The 19,294-nt window shown below is 26.1% G+C and overlaps 2 protein-coding genes across 2 annotated transcripts; both read right to left on the bottom strand.

The window, feature by feature from the left end:
• Positions 1-2,018: 2,018 nt before the first annotated feature.
• On the bottom strand, positions 2,019-3,321 carry LOC113858283 (transcription factor MYB1R1-like). Its single transcript, XM_027490843.1, has 3 exons — positions 2,865-3,321; positions 2,568-2,776; positions 2,019-2,463 (listed from the first exon to the last, which is right to left on the bottom strand). The coding sequence occupies exons 1-3, from the start codon at positions 3,067-3,069 to the stop codon at positions 2,188-2,190; spliced, it is 690 nt and encodes a 229-aa protein (XP_027346644.1). The 5' UTR covers positions 3,070-3,321; the 3' UTR covers positions 2,019-2,187.
• A 10,649-nt stretch (positions 3,322-13,970) lies between these two features.
• Positions 13,971-15,969, bottom strand: LOC113858361 (glycosyltransferase family 92 protein RCOM_0530710-like). Its single transcript, XM_027490977.1, has one exon. It carries the CDS (start codon positions 15,900-15,902, stop codon positions 14,208-14,210), a length of 1,695 nt encoding a protein of 564 aa, XP_027346778.1. The 5' UTR covers positions 15,903-15,969; the 3' UTR covers positions 13,971-14,207.
• Between the last annotated feature and the right edge of the window lie 3,325 nt (positions 15,970-19,294).

Here is a 19,294-nt window from a genome sequence, read left to right as displayed (position 1 = left end):
TAATTAGATTTTTTTTAAAAAATATTATTTTAATCATTAAGCTGTAATATAGATAATAATCTTTTATGAGTATCATCAATGATGTTTTATAAGCAATACAAATATTTAGACAAGAAGTATAATATTTTAAAATAGTTTAATACTTCTATTAGAGTGTTAATATTAACATTTATCTCAATATCTTTAAATATGAAAAAAAAAATCAAATCCATTAATATTAGAATATAAAATATTTTTTTCAACATTAATATAATATTTTTGTAATTCATCTTGAATTAAATTTTTGGATCTAATAAAAATTAAAAACTCTTTGGTATTATTAAAATTATTCAAATCAAGTTTTAATATGAAAAAATGAATTAATTTTAAAAGTTGAAGCTAAAACATGAGTCTGACTTGTCTGATAATTTACACGGTGCTGTACATTCTAGGTCAAACACGTACATAAGATAAATAAAAATTATTAAAGCGATTTAGGTTTATTGAGTCTAGCAACGAAGTCCTGCTCTTTCACGTCAAAAGAACCAAGCTGATGAGTTCCAACATACAAAATTGATATCAAACAAAAAGTAATCATATTTGAATTATTTTAGGCTTACGTACACTCAAACATATATGTATTATATTAAATCAACATAATTATTAATTCTCGTGATACTTCGATAGAGTTCATTAAGTTGATATGAACTAATGGAAATGTTATTTTAAATAATATTTTGAAATCCGTACGTTTCTTCCTCTCCTTTTCAGGAGCTAAGAAAAATAAAAATATTTCATGTAATTTATTTTAATGCCCAAGAAATTTATGTTTCAGAGGCAAACATTTGACCATTTTTTTCAAGTTTCACCTCAAGCTAGGGATGTGTGCCTTAAAAAATATTTAAATTAAAAGCTTAACAACTCGTGTCATTTCTAACAAAGTTTAAATTTTTAATTAAATATGGGCATTTCAATTTATTATTTGATTAGTCTATCACAGATAGATGAGAGGATACTTAGGCAAACAAAAAACAAAAAAAAATCAAAATCAAAATTTAGACGCACAAAACTGTTCGTTCTTCCTAATGCATTACTATGCCATGTAATATGAATCAGTGACTTTCAAGAAAATGAAAGAAATGTCTCAACTAGATGAACCAAGACAAAATAAAAAGACCTATCAAAAAATAAATAAATAACTTTAATTTTAAAATATTTTAATATTATAAATATTCATTCAACATTTTTAATTATATCACATCTATCACTTATTTATTATTTATCATCATACGAAGAATAGAATAGTGAAATGGAGCAGGACATATTCGTGATGGGTACTTTAGATAAGCTTTTATTTGATTTTTCTTTTTTGCGGTTACAAAATAAGTGACGATAAGTAGGCCAATGGCATGGAAATAGCACCCGGTGCTCCATCATTTCACAGTCACACCTCAGAGACTGACAAATCAAACAGCAATCCACCAACAACAAACGAATATGACAACCCATCTACCCTCTCTCTCATCCTCTTACCTGTACACATACACCAAACCAAGCAATTCAAATCAATTGCCTAATTACCTGTAACATATTCTTTATTTATATATACACTTGTCAATTATTATTTTTAAATATTATACATTTTAATTTTTTATTTAAATATTCTTTAATTTAAATTTCTAAAATTTATATGATTTTTACTTTTAGTAAGTGGCAAACTCATCACTTTTAAATTTAATAGATGTAATAGCTTTAACTGAATTATATATTTTTATAAGAATTGAAATAATACTTTTAATAACTAATAACTTATTTAAATCATACACATCCGTGTATATATATATATATTATTAAATTTTTATTTATATTAAAATTATTGATGATTATAATATATTATTTTTATTTATTATTTTAACATTTTATACATTGTTAATTTTCTTTTTTTAAATAAAAAATCTTCGCACTGACATAAAAAAAATAAGGTAACAGTACCGACCTTTAACCAGTATATATAAATATATTGTTTTTTCATTTTTCAATTATCTAATTATTAATTAAAATGTCTAATCCTCTTGTTCTAAATTACAACTCGTCGACAATTTTTAGTTGACACAATTCCAGCTTTACAGAAAAAAAAAAATTAACCAAGACCACAATAAATTTTTCAGTCCCCAATATTTTTCTGTTTTTTTTTTTTCTCTTCCTTGTTCAAGCAACACTGATAATGCTATCCCCGCCACTGCCACTGCCTAAACTCTCAGTAGACATAGGCTGAAAAGACGACGGCGAGTGGGTACTAGTCCGCGGCGAATGCTCCTTGGACGATGGCGAAGTTGGAAGATTCAGCGACAATGGCAGAGACTCAGTAAGAGCAGAGCCAGAAACCTTCTCATTCAAGTCCAACTCAGCCATCTTCGAAGACGGCGGCACCGGCAAAAAGGGTTTCGGCCTAACTGATGACATCTCTTGTTCTTCTTCCATTACCTTTATTGTAAAAAAAATTAAAAAATAAAATTATATATATATATATATATTAATTAACATTAGATCCATTTAATAAAATTAATTTTAAGATTAAAGTGCAGTACCGAGTCGGTAGTGATGTCAAAGAGACTAGATCTCCGGCGGCGGCGGTTATGACTGTGACGACGGAGAAAGTACTTCTGAGCGTGACTAGCCACCTGAGTTGGCGTCCGAGTCTTCACGAAGTTTCTGGAAATTCCTCTCCAATCTCCTTTGCCAACATTCTGCAATCCCAACAGGAACAGCCTGTGCTCCTCTTCCGTCCATGGAACCCCTTTATTCATCAATCCAAAGACAACGGTTCTTAGTTTCCACAACCAACAGCATGTTGACAAAGATAAATATATATAGTTACATATTACCTCGCTTGCGCTCGCGGGTGTGACGGGAGGGGTGAACAACGTCGTCTGAGGCGTAGCCTGCGTTGGGATCGTGGGGCGGTGAGGGTTCATATTGAGAGAGGTTGTTCATACTGGCGCTTTTCCTGAAAGAGTTGTTGTTATTATCGGGTACGGTGAGCAGCACGCCGAATAACATGATCCCCTGATCCTTCTCTGCAGAACACATTTTCACTGGCGAAATGGAAGACGCTGCTCTCAGTCCATGCAAGGCGGTGGAGGAGAAAGAAAAGGAAGTTCAGAAACCTCTCTCTCTCTCTCTCTCTCTCTCTCTCTCTCTCTCTCTCTCTCTCAGTTCTGTAATAACAAGAAACAGAAACAAAGTTGCTTGACAGTGATGTTGCGAGAGTGAATTTGGCTTCCAGAGTTTGTTTGTTTTTCCGCTGGCGCTGTCCTTCACGTGCTTATCAGTTACTTCTCTGGCTAGTCTTATTAATCAATGTTATTTTAAAACACAAAAAAACTCTAATGTTTATTTCTTTGTGGTTATATTTGGACGACTTTCTTTTTCAGTTATGAAATAATGGGGAAAAAATTATCACTACAGTCGTATACATAATGTGAAAGAGATATGCGTGTAATTTGGATTGTCGTGGGATTAGTGATACGCTAACTTGTATGAGAAGATGCTATGAATGTGTGAAATGAATTTATGCAAGTGTTATTCCTTTCAAAAGTAACAACTAATGTCAAATAATTATAGAATGAAACCCCAATACAAAAAGAGAAAGATAATAACCGTCCATTGCAAACATCAATTACAGTTATTGATTTTTATAAATTAACTTGAGATAAGTATGTGTAGGTATCATCATTATGTTAATATAAATATATATATATATATATATATATATATATATATATATATTATCAGTCTATTAGGACATTATTTAGGGCAATATTATAATGTTATTTATTATTAGGTTACGCGTGGCCCGGAATGGGGAAAAAACTGTGGGTGGACTAGAAAAACCTAACAATCAGAAAAGGCTAAATAAGAAAATTATTTAACCATATTTTCTTTTATGGAAGTTAATTAACCTTATTTGATTCTATTTTACAGCACCCATATTTGATCTTGACGATGAAATTTGAGAGTAAAATAATTGTTGGGAAATGGCAGTGTGTTAATGAAAAATGCATCTGTTCTAAAAGCAACAAGTGGAATTTATTTTAATTAATAATATAATCAATCAACGGTACTTTACAATAATAAAAAAAAATGGAAGGCTAGAGAAGCAGGGCGATTGTGCACCGTGAATCGGGTATATTCGCTGCCCCTTTCATGGAAAACATGATTTTTTAGTATTTATTTTAATACAAAAAAAAATTGTCTTGCACTTTAAATGACGCGTAAAATAGATAAAAAAGAAAATAAAAATTAATATGATAAAATAGAAAATAAATAAACAACATATAATAAAAAAATATAATATTATTAAATAATTTGTAATGGCCTTTTTATTAACCATCCAAAGCCGAAGGTGGGGGTATGGATTTGGGTTGTATAGGATAAGCCAGCTTAAACCCCACTTACCTGTCTATTCACTTCAGCCATTCTATGTGGCTAAGGAATTGTTTCCTTTATTATTGTCACTTCTTTTGTTTTCTTCATATTTTCATGTTTTAAACACGGAAGAAATTCTCGGTGGGATGGTAACACGGTGAGTTTAGGTCTATTTGTTCCTTACATGTTTAATGAAATAGGTCATGGAGTTCAAAAGAGTTTATCGTCTAATTTTTTAAAGTTTCAGTCTAGTTAAATTTATTTAAATATTAAATTTTAAAAAAAATTTAATTAATTAAATAAATTGAGTTTGAATTTTTTTAAAAATTACTAATTTATAAGATATTCTATTTAAAATTTATAATAATATATTAAATAATTTTATATAAAAATTATAATATTATATTAAATTAAATTTTAAAATAAATAAAATTTTAAATTAAAAATTGATATTTTTTATTAGAGTTAGAAGTATCATGTTTCATAACCTTTGAGATTTAGCACTACTTGCATAATTTTTTGCATTATTGCTAATTTGATCTATCTTATACACACAATGTTTATATGCATGTGTTTATTATATGTTTATTGATTTACTTAATTAAATCAAATATGAAATTTAAAAGTGATAAATAAGATTATTTAATTTTATTATAAATATTTAAGGTGTTAAAATTTTCTTTTATAATTTATTTAAATATAAAATTTATAATTTTTATTGAGATAATATCTATTTATATAATTTAATAAATTATTTATAAAGAGACTTAATAGTCTATTAAAGATTTTAATATGAAGTAAGTTATTAAAAAATTATTATATTAAATCAAGCTTTTAAAAAAAGTAAAACTAAAATTAATAAAAAAAATCTATGATAGATGATAAATTAAGTTCAAATCTTAAAATTATTAAATAGATCGAATCTATTTATAAAAAGTTTAATCAATTTCTATTTTTTATAAATTTGAGAATATATATATATATTAAATTAATAATTATAATTTTTATAATATCTTAAAAATAAAAAAAAATATATTTTTTTAAAATAAATCACTTACTCTTTCACTGTCTATTGTACATATTTATCATAAAATTAATAGTAATAATTATTTTATATAAAAAAGAATATAAAATATCTTCTTAATTTATAAGATACTGCAAAAATTATTTTTCTAATTATTCTAAGCTCATTAAAAAAATTTAGTAAGCTTAACTTTTTATTTATTAAAATGGACCAAATTAGTAGCTTAACAGTTTAAAATAGAGTTGTAAGCTAGGACACTTTTCTATTGAAGATTTTTTTAAAAAAATATGAAGTAAGTTGACAAGCTAATGAATTGATATCTTGGTGTGCTGAAAAATAATTTAAAAATAAAAATATTTTTAAATTTAATATTAATCTAAGAAATTTTGACTAATAGTAATTAACTTATAAAATATATTTTTGTTATTTTATTATAAAAAAAAATAAGCTAAACATTCTAATATACCTTGGACGTGTATTTTGCCGGTTTAAAGAGAACAGGTTAAACAGACTAATTAGTGTGGGAAGTAGAAACTCATGTTCAACACCTTAAGTGGGATCGAGGTCAATGAGATAGTCTATTTATTTAAACTCATTTAATTGTCCTTAATAATCAGAAAGTCGAGTTTAAATTTTAGCGATATGATATAATTATATGTTTTAGTAGCCACCAAAGTGAAATATAAGTGGCATGAAACTAGTATACATGGAATCACAAAAGAGAAAATATTTATTCTAATTCTAATAACTATAATTATTTTAGAGAGATGTCTATTTACAGAAAAAATAACAAAGGTTTATATAATAACATCCAAACTCCAAAGTAAAAAATGTAAATTAGTATTTGAGATTTAAATTATGTGTAACTAAATTACTGTTTAAAATTTATGAAAATATATTTTGATCATTAATGTTTTTAGTGTTTGCAATATAAAATTTTCGTTATATTTTCTATTATTTAACTTGAATTTGGTTGATTCTAATTTATTGAATTGTTAATCTAAATAATTGAATTTTAATATATTTTCAATTAATTTAATGCATCATATCATTTGAATAGTTGATCCATATATTCTTTCATAATATTAAAAGTCTTTTTATTATTCTAATATAGAAAAATAAAATTTTCCTTTTTGGCGACGAGAATCTTTTCGATTATACATGTTTTTTTATTAACTGCGTAATAACGTGACACTTTTATAAATACAGTGTTTGTTGTAAATTTTTAATTAAAAATAGATACAATTATACCTTTTATCCTTTTACTTTTATAGTCTTTTTTTTTAATTTGATATCTTAATTTTTAACAGTTTAATTTAGTTCTTTAATTTTTAAAATATTTAATAAATTTCTTATTAAAAAATTAAATTTTAAAAAATTACTATTTATCTTTTTATTTGGTGACTTTTTTATTTTTTTCTCTCTCTTTTTTTATCTTTGTTATTTTTATTATATATATATATATATATATATATATATATATTGCCATATATATTATTCATTTTATTTTTTAAGGGTGCAACTTCTCCTTTCATTCTGTCTCCTCATCTTTTTTCTTTTATCAAATTTCAGTAGACAGTAAATCAATGAAGGTGTAGTGAGACACATTTCAAGTTGAAATATGGTTTCAAATGCTAGTCATCGTGGTAGTCCAAGTGAGATATGACAGATTTTTTGAAAAGACAATTCATATATATATATATATATATTAAGAGAGTCAAATTTTCAACCAAAAACTAACATATTTGAAATATTTTAAAGTTAAAAAATTTAATTAAAACTTTTAAAAGTTAAGAAATTAAAGGGAAAGTTTATAAAAATTAGAAAATTAAAAGTATACTTTTTTATTTTGCACTAAGATGCACAGACTAATTGGGCCACTAGATTTTATATAATCTAAACTTCTGAATACTAATTTTGTATTTTGCTTATTTGCAAGTTGTGAAAAAATTATTACATCAACTTGGTAACTTGCCAACAAACACGAGTAAGTTAGTGTGTCGTGGTTTACAAGCTACCATTATGAATTAACGTGTAGCGAGTACACGTGCAGCTGCTCAAGGAGCACAGTAATGGTTGTACTTGGCTTCTACTTCTATATATTAACAAATAAACAGCATCCCAATCTTTTACCGAAAAAGTATTACTACTTTAAAACATTTATTAATATTTTACTATAATAATATTATTATTAATTTAATTAAATAATAGAAAATATTCTATGTAAAATGATATTTTAAAAAAATGTATAATAAATATTTTAAAATAATAATATATTCACTTTATTTTTATGGCTACAAATAAAAATAATTAAAAACAAATGTTGTATGAACTTTAGTTGAGAAATTGAAAAGTTAAGAAATAAAACAAATAGTTTCAATCAAATATCGAGTGGAAAGTACAAAATAGAGTAAATTTTTATTTTATTTTTTAAAATATATAGTGTTGTTTAAATTAATTTTTTAAATTTTGAATTTAAATATTTAGGTTTTAGAATTAACAATCACCAATCACCAATCATATTAATCTTTATTGTTAAGATATATCAAAATTTAATAATAGAATGATAATATGTTATATTAGTTAACACATGACTAATCTATTCTAGATATAAAATCATATCATTTTATAATATTTTAAAAATAGTTTATTTTTATTTTTGACTTTTAATATTTTTGAACAATAAGTTCTCTTCCTTATCTTTTGTTTTATCTTTCTTTCTTGGTGTCTTCTATCTTCTACTATCCTTCGTTGTAATAGTATTCAAGTTGCAAAGCTCTTTCATTTAGAGGTTGGATTTAAATGTAATTTTGGTAAGTGTGGCAATGGAGAAAGAGAGAGGTGGTTGAGAGATGAAGTTTGAGTTGATAAAAATTTGAACTTGTTAAATTATATTTAAGAGAGAAAAGATAAAATCTTGAATTGAATGAAAGAAAGAATTGTGGAAAGAAAAGAAGAGTAAGGTTATTGACAAAAGAAAATGTCGTGGAAAACGAGAATGTCATTGTAGTGGCTACCATAAGAAAGGAAGCAAATGTCTTGTAAGAAAACAAAACAATGACATTATTGCTTTAAAATTTTAAAAGTCAGGAAAAAAAATTATTTTTTAAATATTATAAAATAACATCATTTTGTATTTAGAATGAACTGTCACGTGTCACTTAGTGTAACATGTTATCACTCTTTTATTCAATTTTAACATTTGTAAGAATTAACGTAATTGATGGTTATTAATTTTAAAGACTAAATTTTTAAATATAAAATTTTAAGGACTAACTTTAGTAAAGTTGTTTATTTCAAGAATTAAAGTAAAAGTTTACTTAAAAAAAATAGTTTAACAATGATTTGAATTTAGCATATATAAGTGAACAAAAATAATTTATCCATACTTAAAAAATTTTATATTTAGAATTTCTCATCTCACATGCCATCTTTCTAACTTATGTGTTGTTTTCTTGTCCCCATTCGTACTCGTCTGGCTTTCATGGGACAAGGTTCCCATTCATTTTCTTTGGTTAACTTTAGTTTTAAAATTTTAACTCTAAAATCAATTCAAACCAGCTTACTGTACAATCCTAATAATTATTACAATAATAACAATCAAGATTTATCTTACCTATCACTCGACCTTATTGGGTTTGGTTATTTTTAAGAGGTGTGATATGAGGACTTTTTAGGAGGTCACTTAATCTAGTATTCCTTTCGTCTGAAACATAACTCAAACATAATGAACAATAGAATTATGACAAAATCAGGTGTATTAGTATTGATATATTGTTAACTAAATAGGTAAAATACAATTTAATTATATTTTTTTCTTTTTAAAATTATTATTTTAATGATGTGATATTTTATTTTAAATTATTAACATATATGACTAGATGCATGTTATTGCCTGCCATTAATTTCATAACTATTGATTAATTTGGATAAATTTTGGATAACATTTATAAAAGTAAAAAATTAAGTTAAAACAATAAATGAATTATTTATAAATAAAAAATAATTTATATTTTTTATTTTAAAAATTCATTTAACTTCTTTAAAACTTAGAAAATATAAATTATTTTTAATTTATAAGAAAATAATTATTTATTTTTTATAATTTTTTTCTTCTACATGTTTAAGACAAAAGAACTTTTGAAAAATAAAAATAAAATATATGAATATTTACAAGTCTTAATTATATTTTTGGTCATTATAAATATTAGGTATTTTGTGATAAGCTCTTATAAATTTTTTTTGTTAATATTTAGTCATTGAAAAGTTAAGAAGTTAAACTTTCTTATGTTAAGTGTTGAGCTTATCGACGTAAAGCCAGTTCAATACTACCATGGGACATATCATGTCATTTATTTATTTGTTATTATTTAAAATTAATATTTATAAATAAGTTTCTAAATATATTTTTTTTACTAGTATTGTCTTTATGTATTCGCTGGTGTTGTCTCTATTATTGGTTTAGTTCATTATTTTTTTTTCTAAATTTTGGATTATATTCAAAATTTAAATTTCAGAAATAACTTTTTAAAATTCACTTATAGATTTAAAATCCAAAAGTTTGTATGAAAAAAAAACTTTTAAAAACCTAATTTTAAATTTTTGTAAACTAAACTGTCATATATTTAAAACTTTGTGATATGAAGTTTTTTAGAACATTTGATCATTATACTAAAAATAAAAGAACAATATGATGAAGTAGGCATGACAACAAATATAAAGGGATGACAATAGGTAAAATACACAATGAATACTTATAAAATTTACCTTCAACGGGTAAGATATTTACCCATTAAATGGTATGTGTATGAAGATGGGAAAATATCTGCAAATTTTAATGGGGATGGGACGAGTATAAGTACCTAAGTACTCACCTTGCCCCATACCTCCATATACTAATGTGAAGGAGGCCTTAACCCAAAAGCCGGTAATGGGAGAAAATTATGGTTAATAATTAATACTTTGTATATTTGACTTTGTTACTCTATAGTCATTGATAATCATGTAAAAATATGAGTTGCTCTACAACTTGCCCTATCGAAAGTTGTGCTTTAAGAGTGTGACTTATAAAAAAAGATCTAACTATCACTTCTTATAGAATTCAGAGATTGAGTACGACAATTTTCATACAAATGTAAGTCTTCAACAAGCAAGCTTGAAACTCTATTATAATTATTATTGATATTTCTAATTATCTTTGTTGTCTAATTTCATATAATCTTATTTAAATAATTTTTTACTTATAATAGAGCAACTAATAATTTAAGAAAATAAGAATTTAACCCACTTTTAGTTTTTAGAAATTTTTTGTGGATGTTTTTATAAAATTTTGGTTAAGATAAAGACTTCACTATTTATTTTATGTAATTTCACTATTTATTTTATGTAATTTCATGTTTTATATTTTTTTTTACTTAGTTCTTTTATAGGCCATAATTATTTTATTTTTAAAATGAACAAATTTTTTATTTTTTATTTTTGAGTAATATTATCTTTCAAGTTATAATTCTCTATTTTCAAAATTTTTTCTATGCAAAATAAAAGTTTGAGACATTTAATATAAATATTTATGTTACTTAAATAAAAGAATGCATATTTAAAGATATAAAAATCTATCTAATTAAATTATTTTATAAGATTAACATAAAAGTATATTTATCAATAAGTAAACCATAAAAATATTTTATTTTATTTTTATAGAAAAATTTATTTACTATTTTATATCGTTTAACTACTCTAATACAATTTAATTATTATGTTTGATATGAGATTGACTTTTTTTTTAATTAATTTATATATGACACATACAAAATATTTAAAAGATCTTGAAAATTATGTGTGAAATTTTACGTATGATTTTTAAGTATTTTAGTTTAGAAAGTTGATGTATTAAGATACACTTAACATTTGTAATCTTTGAATATTTATTTTCTATCTATGCTTAAACTTTGTTCGATAGTTACATATTAAACTTTTGTATTATTTTGCTACCTATATAAAATTATATAAGCATATGTTTTATAAGTATTTTTTTTCCAAACAAGCGAGGATAATATGGGCGAGTATGAGTATGCAGGTATTCAAAGGTATGAGTATGAGGATTAAAATTACTACCAGTATGAAGGTGGGTACAAATAATTTTTTAAAATACGAGTGTGAAAATGTGTACTATAGTACCCTACCCATTATCATTCTTATTTATAAAGCAAAGAGTTATTTTTGCTACAGTAATATTTATGCTTGTATATAATTAATGTTATTGATACATAATTTTTTCAGAATCGTGTGATTATAAAGAGAGTGAATGAAGTGTCTTGAAGAAGATTGTATATTATAGTAATGCATTCATTACCAAAGAGATGACCAAATGACTATTATTTATTATTATCGTCAAATTATTGATGTATAGACTTATAGACTTAACCTTATTTTAATTTTCAATTATTTTGTCTCAAGACAATCTATTGAACTAGGTTCGAAGAGTTGAAAAAGAAAATGAATTTGACATTGTCACCATGGATCATACACAAGAGGTCCTACATTAAAAGGTTAATATGCTTTAAGAATTAATTTTTAGAAGGATCATATTTCAATTTTTAAAATTAATTTCTAGAATTGTAATATGATTCTTCCTGAAAACTAAATTCTAAAAGCATTTAAATGACGTATTATTTATAATAAAGAAAAGTTACATATTCAAAAAGCAATAATAAAAAATAAAAATAAAGATATCAAGAAAGAAAAGAATAAAAACATAAATTTGCTTCGTAAATTACATACTTGTATCCTTTTGATAGTTAGTAATCGTTGAGATGAATCTATTAGGCATTTTTAAGGTGTCTGAGTAATAACATTTCACTCTATTTACTAAGCATTTTATAAAAATTTCCTTATCACCTTATATAAATTTTTAAAATTTTCATAAATACTTATGTTTATATTTATAATTTTTATTACTTTATATAAACTTTAAATTTCTTAAAAATACTTATATTTACCTTTATAACATTTATAATACTCGATATATTATTGGTAATATTTCAAGTAAAAATATCAGTAATTACATATAATTTCTTGAAAAGAAATTTCTCTTTTAAAAATTACAAAGTTCATCACGTTTATCCCTTTTTTTTTCTTTCAAAATTTATGTTGTTCTTGTTCCACCACACTTATTTATTGCACAATATAATTTCTTGTTCTAAAAAGTACTCTCTCTCACGACTTCTTTTAGATAATTATAACAAGTTTGTTTTTAAGATTAACATATTTTTACTCTTCTCCAACATAGGATCATATACATGTGTGTGTAAATTGCACTTTTATTGAGATATACATAAAAATTGATCTAATTTTATTAGTGAACTATATTTATTAGTTTTATAATAATGCACAATTTTTAAGTTTTATGTCTTATAATCTTTATCGTATATTTCGATATTTCATTTTTATAAAGCGTTATTCTCTTATTTTTAAATTATATTTAGATTTATTATAAAATAAAACATCTATATCTTACATGTACTTACTAAATTAATTTTTTTAAAAATACTTAAATATATTTTTAGTTCTTAATAATTTTTTTTTTGTTTTGAGTCTTTTAACTCATACTTTTTTTATGAATTATTATTTTTAATTCATTTAATATGGTCTAACTAAAAATTAACATATGACAATATTTTAATAAACTAAATTAATAATTAGAACTAAAATAAAAATTTATGAAAAAATAAAAAATAAAATAAAAATATTTCATTTAAAAGACAAAAGTAAAAAATTTGTAAGAACGTGAGAGCCAAAATCGTGTTTAACCCTTTTTAAAAACATCACCTTCTGTCCTTTGACAATGCAAGAATCAGTTGGAAAAACATACTGTACTATAGGACAAGTACCAAGATTGTCGCACGTGCGTTCACTCCTTTCTTAAGCAGAATTCGTATTCAAAACAAATTCAAAGTTAACAGGTTTAAATACACATTTTTATATATTTTTACAAATTTGTTTACTTTATTATTTTTAATTTTAGTTTATTTTAAAAAAAATATATTTTTAATCTTTAATAATGATATAACTAAAAGATAAATAATTAAATTAAACACTTATTTAACAATTTTTTTCATATAAATATGATGTCATAATTTTTCATAATTTATAAACACTTGTGTTTTTTAACACTCCATGAATATTTTTAAATTTAAATAATTCGGTAAATAAATAAATTTAAATATATTATATGGTATTTGTAAATATTATATTTATTAATAATGTATTTTATAAATAAAACTATGTATAAGAAAAAAAAATTAAATTAAGAGATAATTAAAAAATTCATGAATGATTCAAAATTTAAATTAACATTAAATTAAAAAATAAATATTTAAGATAAAATTTTTTTTGTGTCGTATTAATTTTTGTTGTTGTACCACGTTGATAACAGAGATAATATAAATTTTCAAAATAAATTATTAAAATTAATATATTTAATTTATAATATAATATATATACATCAATGTATCCTATTACTGCAAATACACAGCAATATAAGCTCCTCCCGATCATCCATAAATTAAATAATAATAATAGAGAAAAAAAAAAACTCGTGTTACAGAGTCGAAAAGAATGACCTATATGAGTGTGCTTTACACGGGTAACAAAGATACCAGGTGACCAGCACCCTATATACCAAATTAATCATGTGTATATATACCACGTGTCTTGTTCAATTTAGAAAAACTGTAGAAAAATAAAAAGGTATAGTTAGACTCTGTTCTTGGTTTGGTCACGATTGAGCAGAACTTTCCCATGGCAACAACCCTGTGGAAGGATGAGTGAAATTAGAGAGAAGGAAATCCTTAAGGCCAGTATCCCAAACCTCACAAAACTGCAAGCGCCAATCAGGTGGTTCAATGGCTTGCGTTCCCAGCCCTGGCACTCTGTCTTTCGATCCTATGTTCTGTTCCTCTTGCCAGTCCACAACATAGGTAGCAACCCTTCTGAAGAACTTGGCCTTGAAAGTTTCCCACACTTGGTACTTGTAATGGTTTATGACAGCAATGGTTTGAGGCATGTTACGGTGTCTATACCCCTCCCTCAGCAGAAAATGATGCACCACATTAAGAAGACTCTCGTGAAGCAAATCAGGTCGCACAATTGACTTGTGCCTCTCAGGGGTCCTCAGCCTGCAGGTATACCCTACGGTCACTCCTTGTTTGGGGTGAGTGCTCAATCCAGAAGGCCCAAAATTATGACACCCTGTCCTTATCTCGGCAATTGAGTTAGACGATGATATATTGGAAACAATTGTCCTCAGAGAATTTTGGTGCCCATTGGGGAAGTAGAAAAACTCATCAACATCGAAAAACCCCACCCACTTGCATTCCTCTCGGGCTCTCAATCCACAATGGGAAAACCCTGCTTCTTGGCTTTTAATCCAAGGCCACACCACTCTGTTAATACTGTAACCTTTAAGCTCAAGCTCTCCAACCACGTCATCGATTTCATCCTCGCTGTTGTTATCGTAGATGAACCACCGCTCCACTCCCAGCCACGCGTGGTACATAACCCACTCTCGTATCGCACGTGCCTGATTCCACACCATGGTGCACGCGCACAGTTCAAACTTGTTCCCTCTGTTTGTTTTTCTGTCGCTTCCAATTCTAGCCACCGAAGGTATGAGCTTCTCCCTCACGTGACCGCTCACGTGGCTCACGGTTACGCTTATTCCGCGTGCCTTGTCCGGGTTCGTTTGAATGCTCTGCGGCAACGAGCACCTCACTACTTCCTGAGCAACCGAAACGGCTCTCGTGGTTAGCCAATACGCACCGTTTCGGGGCCCGAAATGACATCGGAATCGGGTTGCGTCGGATACTACGTGGGGCCGAAGGTTTAATCCTTTAACGAAAACAACCGCGGTGTCACCGTCTAGGATGGCCTCGTACGCTAACTTATCCCAATTATGCGTCGTGTCTTTAACTGGAAACCGAATATCCCGGTGATCAGCCTCTCCACGCCAGCGCAATCCGACGATGGAGAAATTCGCTTCGGGAAGTGGGCACCTCGCAATTGACCGAAACTCATCGTACCGGTCCGTGGACAGAACCGGGTGAACGCTTTCATTAAAATCCGGATTCACCGAACCGGAACCATTGAAGAGGTTGTAGTAGAGGCAGTGGAGTTGATGATGGGGGAGAACAAGGTGTGGGTTGGAGAGCGTGAGAAGCACGTGATCGGGGAAGATAACATGGTCGAGGAGGGAAATTGATGTGGTGGTGGGGGAGGGAGGATAGAGAGTGGAGCGGGGAGCTGAGGAATAAAGGGTGGGAAAAGTGGAGGATTGAAGAGAGGGGTGAGAGGTAAAAGAGTTGTGATTGGAGGAGAAGAAGAGGAGGATGATGAAGAAAGAGAGGTAAAGGAAAAGTGGTCTTGGCGTCAGCATGTGTTTCTTCTTGCGCCGTTGCTCTGATGATGAGTCCATTATGCTAGAGGTTAAATAAGGATAATTAGTTCCGAGTCACAAAGTTTTAGAGAGAAAGGAAATAGAGTGAGACAAAGACAGAGATATGAAAATCGAGAGACCTTCTGAAGTGAGGTGAGAAGGCGGCGAATGGTTGAGCCGTCAAAGGAGAACGGAAATTAAGAAGTAGAATGAATGTCTTCTTAATCTTTGGGAGAGGTCATGTTCTAAACCTGAATGATGCTGGCAAGTTTTTTTTTTTTTTTGTCTATTTCATTTTACTGTCTGTGTAATTAGGAAAATTTTCAATGCTCCTTCAAAAGTTTAGTGTGATGGAGTTTTTCTTTTGGTAAAAAGATATTACTTGATTGATTTTTAGAAATAAAATATCTCCTCGATATTTTCACTTTTATGTTCATAATTATCTTATTTACAAAGGGAGAGAAAACTTATATTGATTTTTCTAAGAAGACGGATTAAAAACTTAAGTAATAAATGAGCAATAATTTGATCATTGATTTTGATGCATTGGACGGTGCTTGTAAGGTAAGCTTTGGTGTAGGTGCTTCTTGAGGATTACTCTGCATAGAGATTGGTCAATGAATAGTGGGATGTTTAAAATATAAATTTTGATATATCTTTCAACCAATCTTCTTAATAATTTATATTATTTTATAAAGTATTATTAAATTAAAAATTATATTTATTTATCATCTTATTTATTTAATAAATAAAAGAATCTACAATTTGTCTTTAAAAAATTGGGTTTCACATCCGTTTATGTTATCGAGAAATGGAATAACATTATAGGAACTTCCTGATATGGTAGCGTGAGAGGGAGAAGCTTGTTTTATAATATGAAATATTTGATATCTTAAAATTGGTAAGTAAAAGTTTCCCGTATCTTACAGAGATGCAAATTAGAATGCTGTGTGTCTGGCGAATCCTATCTGTCTCGGCCAAAATTGGTAGTCTATGAGTACGAGACGCCTACGGAGTTGTCATTTGTGGCTTTTATCTAGGAGTGATAACTTCGGTATCTTTAATTTTAGAAGGTGTCGACTACTTTTATTTTAAGCAACAAAAAATGATCATAGGTTAAATCAATCTGTTAATTCTTATAATTTCAAAATATTTAATTAATTCTTTATGATATATTTTTTTAAAAATCGAGTTCTTAACTATTAACATTGCTATATATTTGTTAAGTATTAATAGAGTGATATTTTTATATAATTTGATAGCTTATCCTTTTTCTCTTTTCCACCTTTTTATAATTATCTTTTACAAGCACTTTTTTAGTTTTTAAATTATATTATTGCTGAAATATAATTTTTAATGTTAAATTATTGTTATTATATTTGAATTTTATATGTTGATAAAGCTTAAGTTTAAATTAATTTTTTATTGTTTAGTTATAATAAAATAGTTTGCATAAAAACTTAAATTTACAATTGAAGAAATTAGATTCTAAACATGAACACTTTGTAAAAGTAAATTTTAAAAGTCTTCAAGATTTGAAGAGTAATTTAAAATATTTTTTTCTTCTGATTTATCATATTTTAGATCCCTGTTAAACATGTAAGCATAAATATAATTTAAAAATAGGTTTCCAAGCTAGTGTTAAATTATTTATCACATAGAAATAATAATATTTTAGAATTTAAATAAAAATAGTTGTAAAAATAGAAAAATATTAATATGTTAAAAATGTCATATCATTAATATTTAATAGGGATATAATGATAATGATTATTAAGGATTTAATCAACCCATTTAAAAATTATATTAAAGAATTTAAACTACAAGACTTAATTAAAAATTAAAAAATAATAAGAAGCAACATGTTGACTTAACCAAATTAATATTCATAACGTTATAAATTTATTGATGATAAAACTATCTTACTAGATTTATTTATTTATTAATGCAAAATTTTAATATAAACTGAATTTATTGTGTTACATGGTAAATTGAATTAAAAATAAAATAATAATAATATTTTTAAAATTCAATAAAGAAAATATTATTATAAAAACATAATAAAATAAAATATAAACTTATTTTATGTTGAGAAAACCGGTATATCTCTCTCTATATATAATTATTTTTCAAAAAATTGTAATTACTGACTATTTGGAATAAATACAATTTACCATATTTTAATATAATTTTTAAATATATTTTTATTTTAAAAAAATAATCCAGTAAAGTGATTGAATATTAAATAAATTTTCAAACTTATAAAAAATTATTTTATTAAATTATGTTATATTATTAATTAGGAATTCAAGAAAAAATTAAATATATATTTTTATAATAATATCATTTAAAATTTACAAAATAAAATTAAAGAAAATAAATTACAAATATTATATGATGAAAATATATTACCTATTCAAGAAATATTATGATGTATTTTTAATTATTTATGATGAATATATATATATCTATCACTAGAGTTTTTTTGCATACACAAGGACTTGAACTCGAGACCTTACTTAAGCAATACCGAGCTGTTTGTCACTCGAACCAATATCTATTGGTCCAAATTACAATATTTTTTTATATATAATTGAGATAAATAATATAAATTTCATACTTAATGATAGTAGAAAAAAATTTACAAGGAAATTAAAATTTTTCCACAAATAAAGTCATTTCCAAATTAATTCATTGTCAACATAATATAATGAGAAAATGAATTGTAACTTAATAATCATAGTGTGTCAAAATAGTTAAGAAGATATAGCTGCTAAACTTTTATTTACATGTAATAAATACAATAATTTACAAAATGTTCATCAAAAGAGTGTAAGACTTAGAATAATAATTACATGATCAAAATAACTAAGTCCCAGAGTAGCCATATTCCATATTCAAAATACTGAGGATTCGATACTAATCATTACCATGTCATCGCTCAATCTTTACTAGGTCCTCGGAATCTAAATCCTCATCATCTTCAAGATAGAGATCACTGTAGTCAGTCGTAACCTCAACACTCAGGACTTGCTTAAAAGCAACTTGAGTCGGTCTTCTGAGATGATTATGGTCGTTGTAAGTGCACAAGTAAGTCACAACTGTCAGAATTCTAACCGTACCTCTATAAATATATATTCATAAGGTATGATGAATCCTATTATTTACAAGGAAGTCTAAGGGAATACTATAATACAATTCCATTTTCAAAATATAAATATGGTTGGGTATTTCATCACAGTCTATGGCTAACTTAAAGTAACAAGTCCTCTGATATTCATTAAATACATAATTTATTCTACATTGCACAGAATTGTCTATCAATCTAATTCAATTCTTTCCTGAGGTATCATCATTCTAGTTCCCTAAAAATTTTAGTAAGGATGAACATCTATTTTATCATTTTACAAACCATATTACAGAAAATCATA

This window comes from Abrus precatorius, unplaced genomic scaffold (assembly GCF_003935025.1).
Source record: "Abrus precatorius isolate BTA unplaced genomic scaffold, Abrus_2018 Scaffold2, whole genome shotgun sequence".
In the NCBI taxonomy this organism is placed as follows: Eukaryota; Viridiplantae; Streptophyta; class Magnoliopsida; order Fabales; family Fabaceae; genus Abrus; species Abrus precatorius.
The sequence above is the reverse complement of the archived record's forward strand: the minus strand, read 5'-3'. Positions and strand labels throughout refer to the sequence as shown.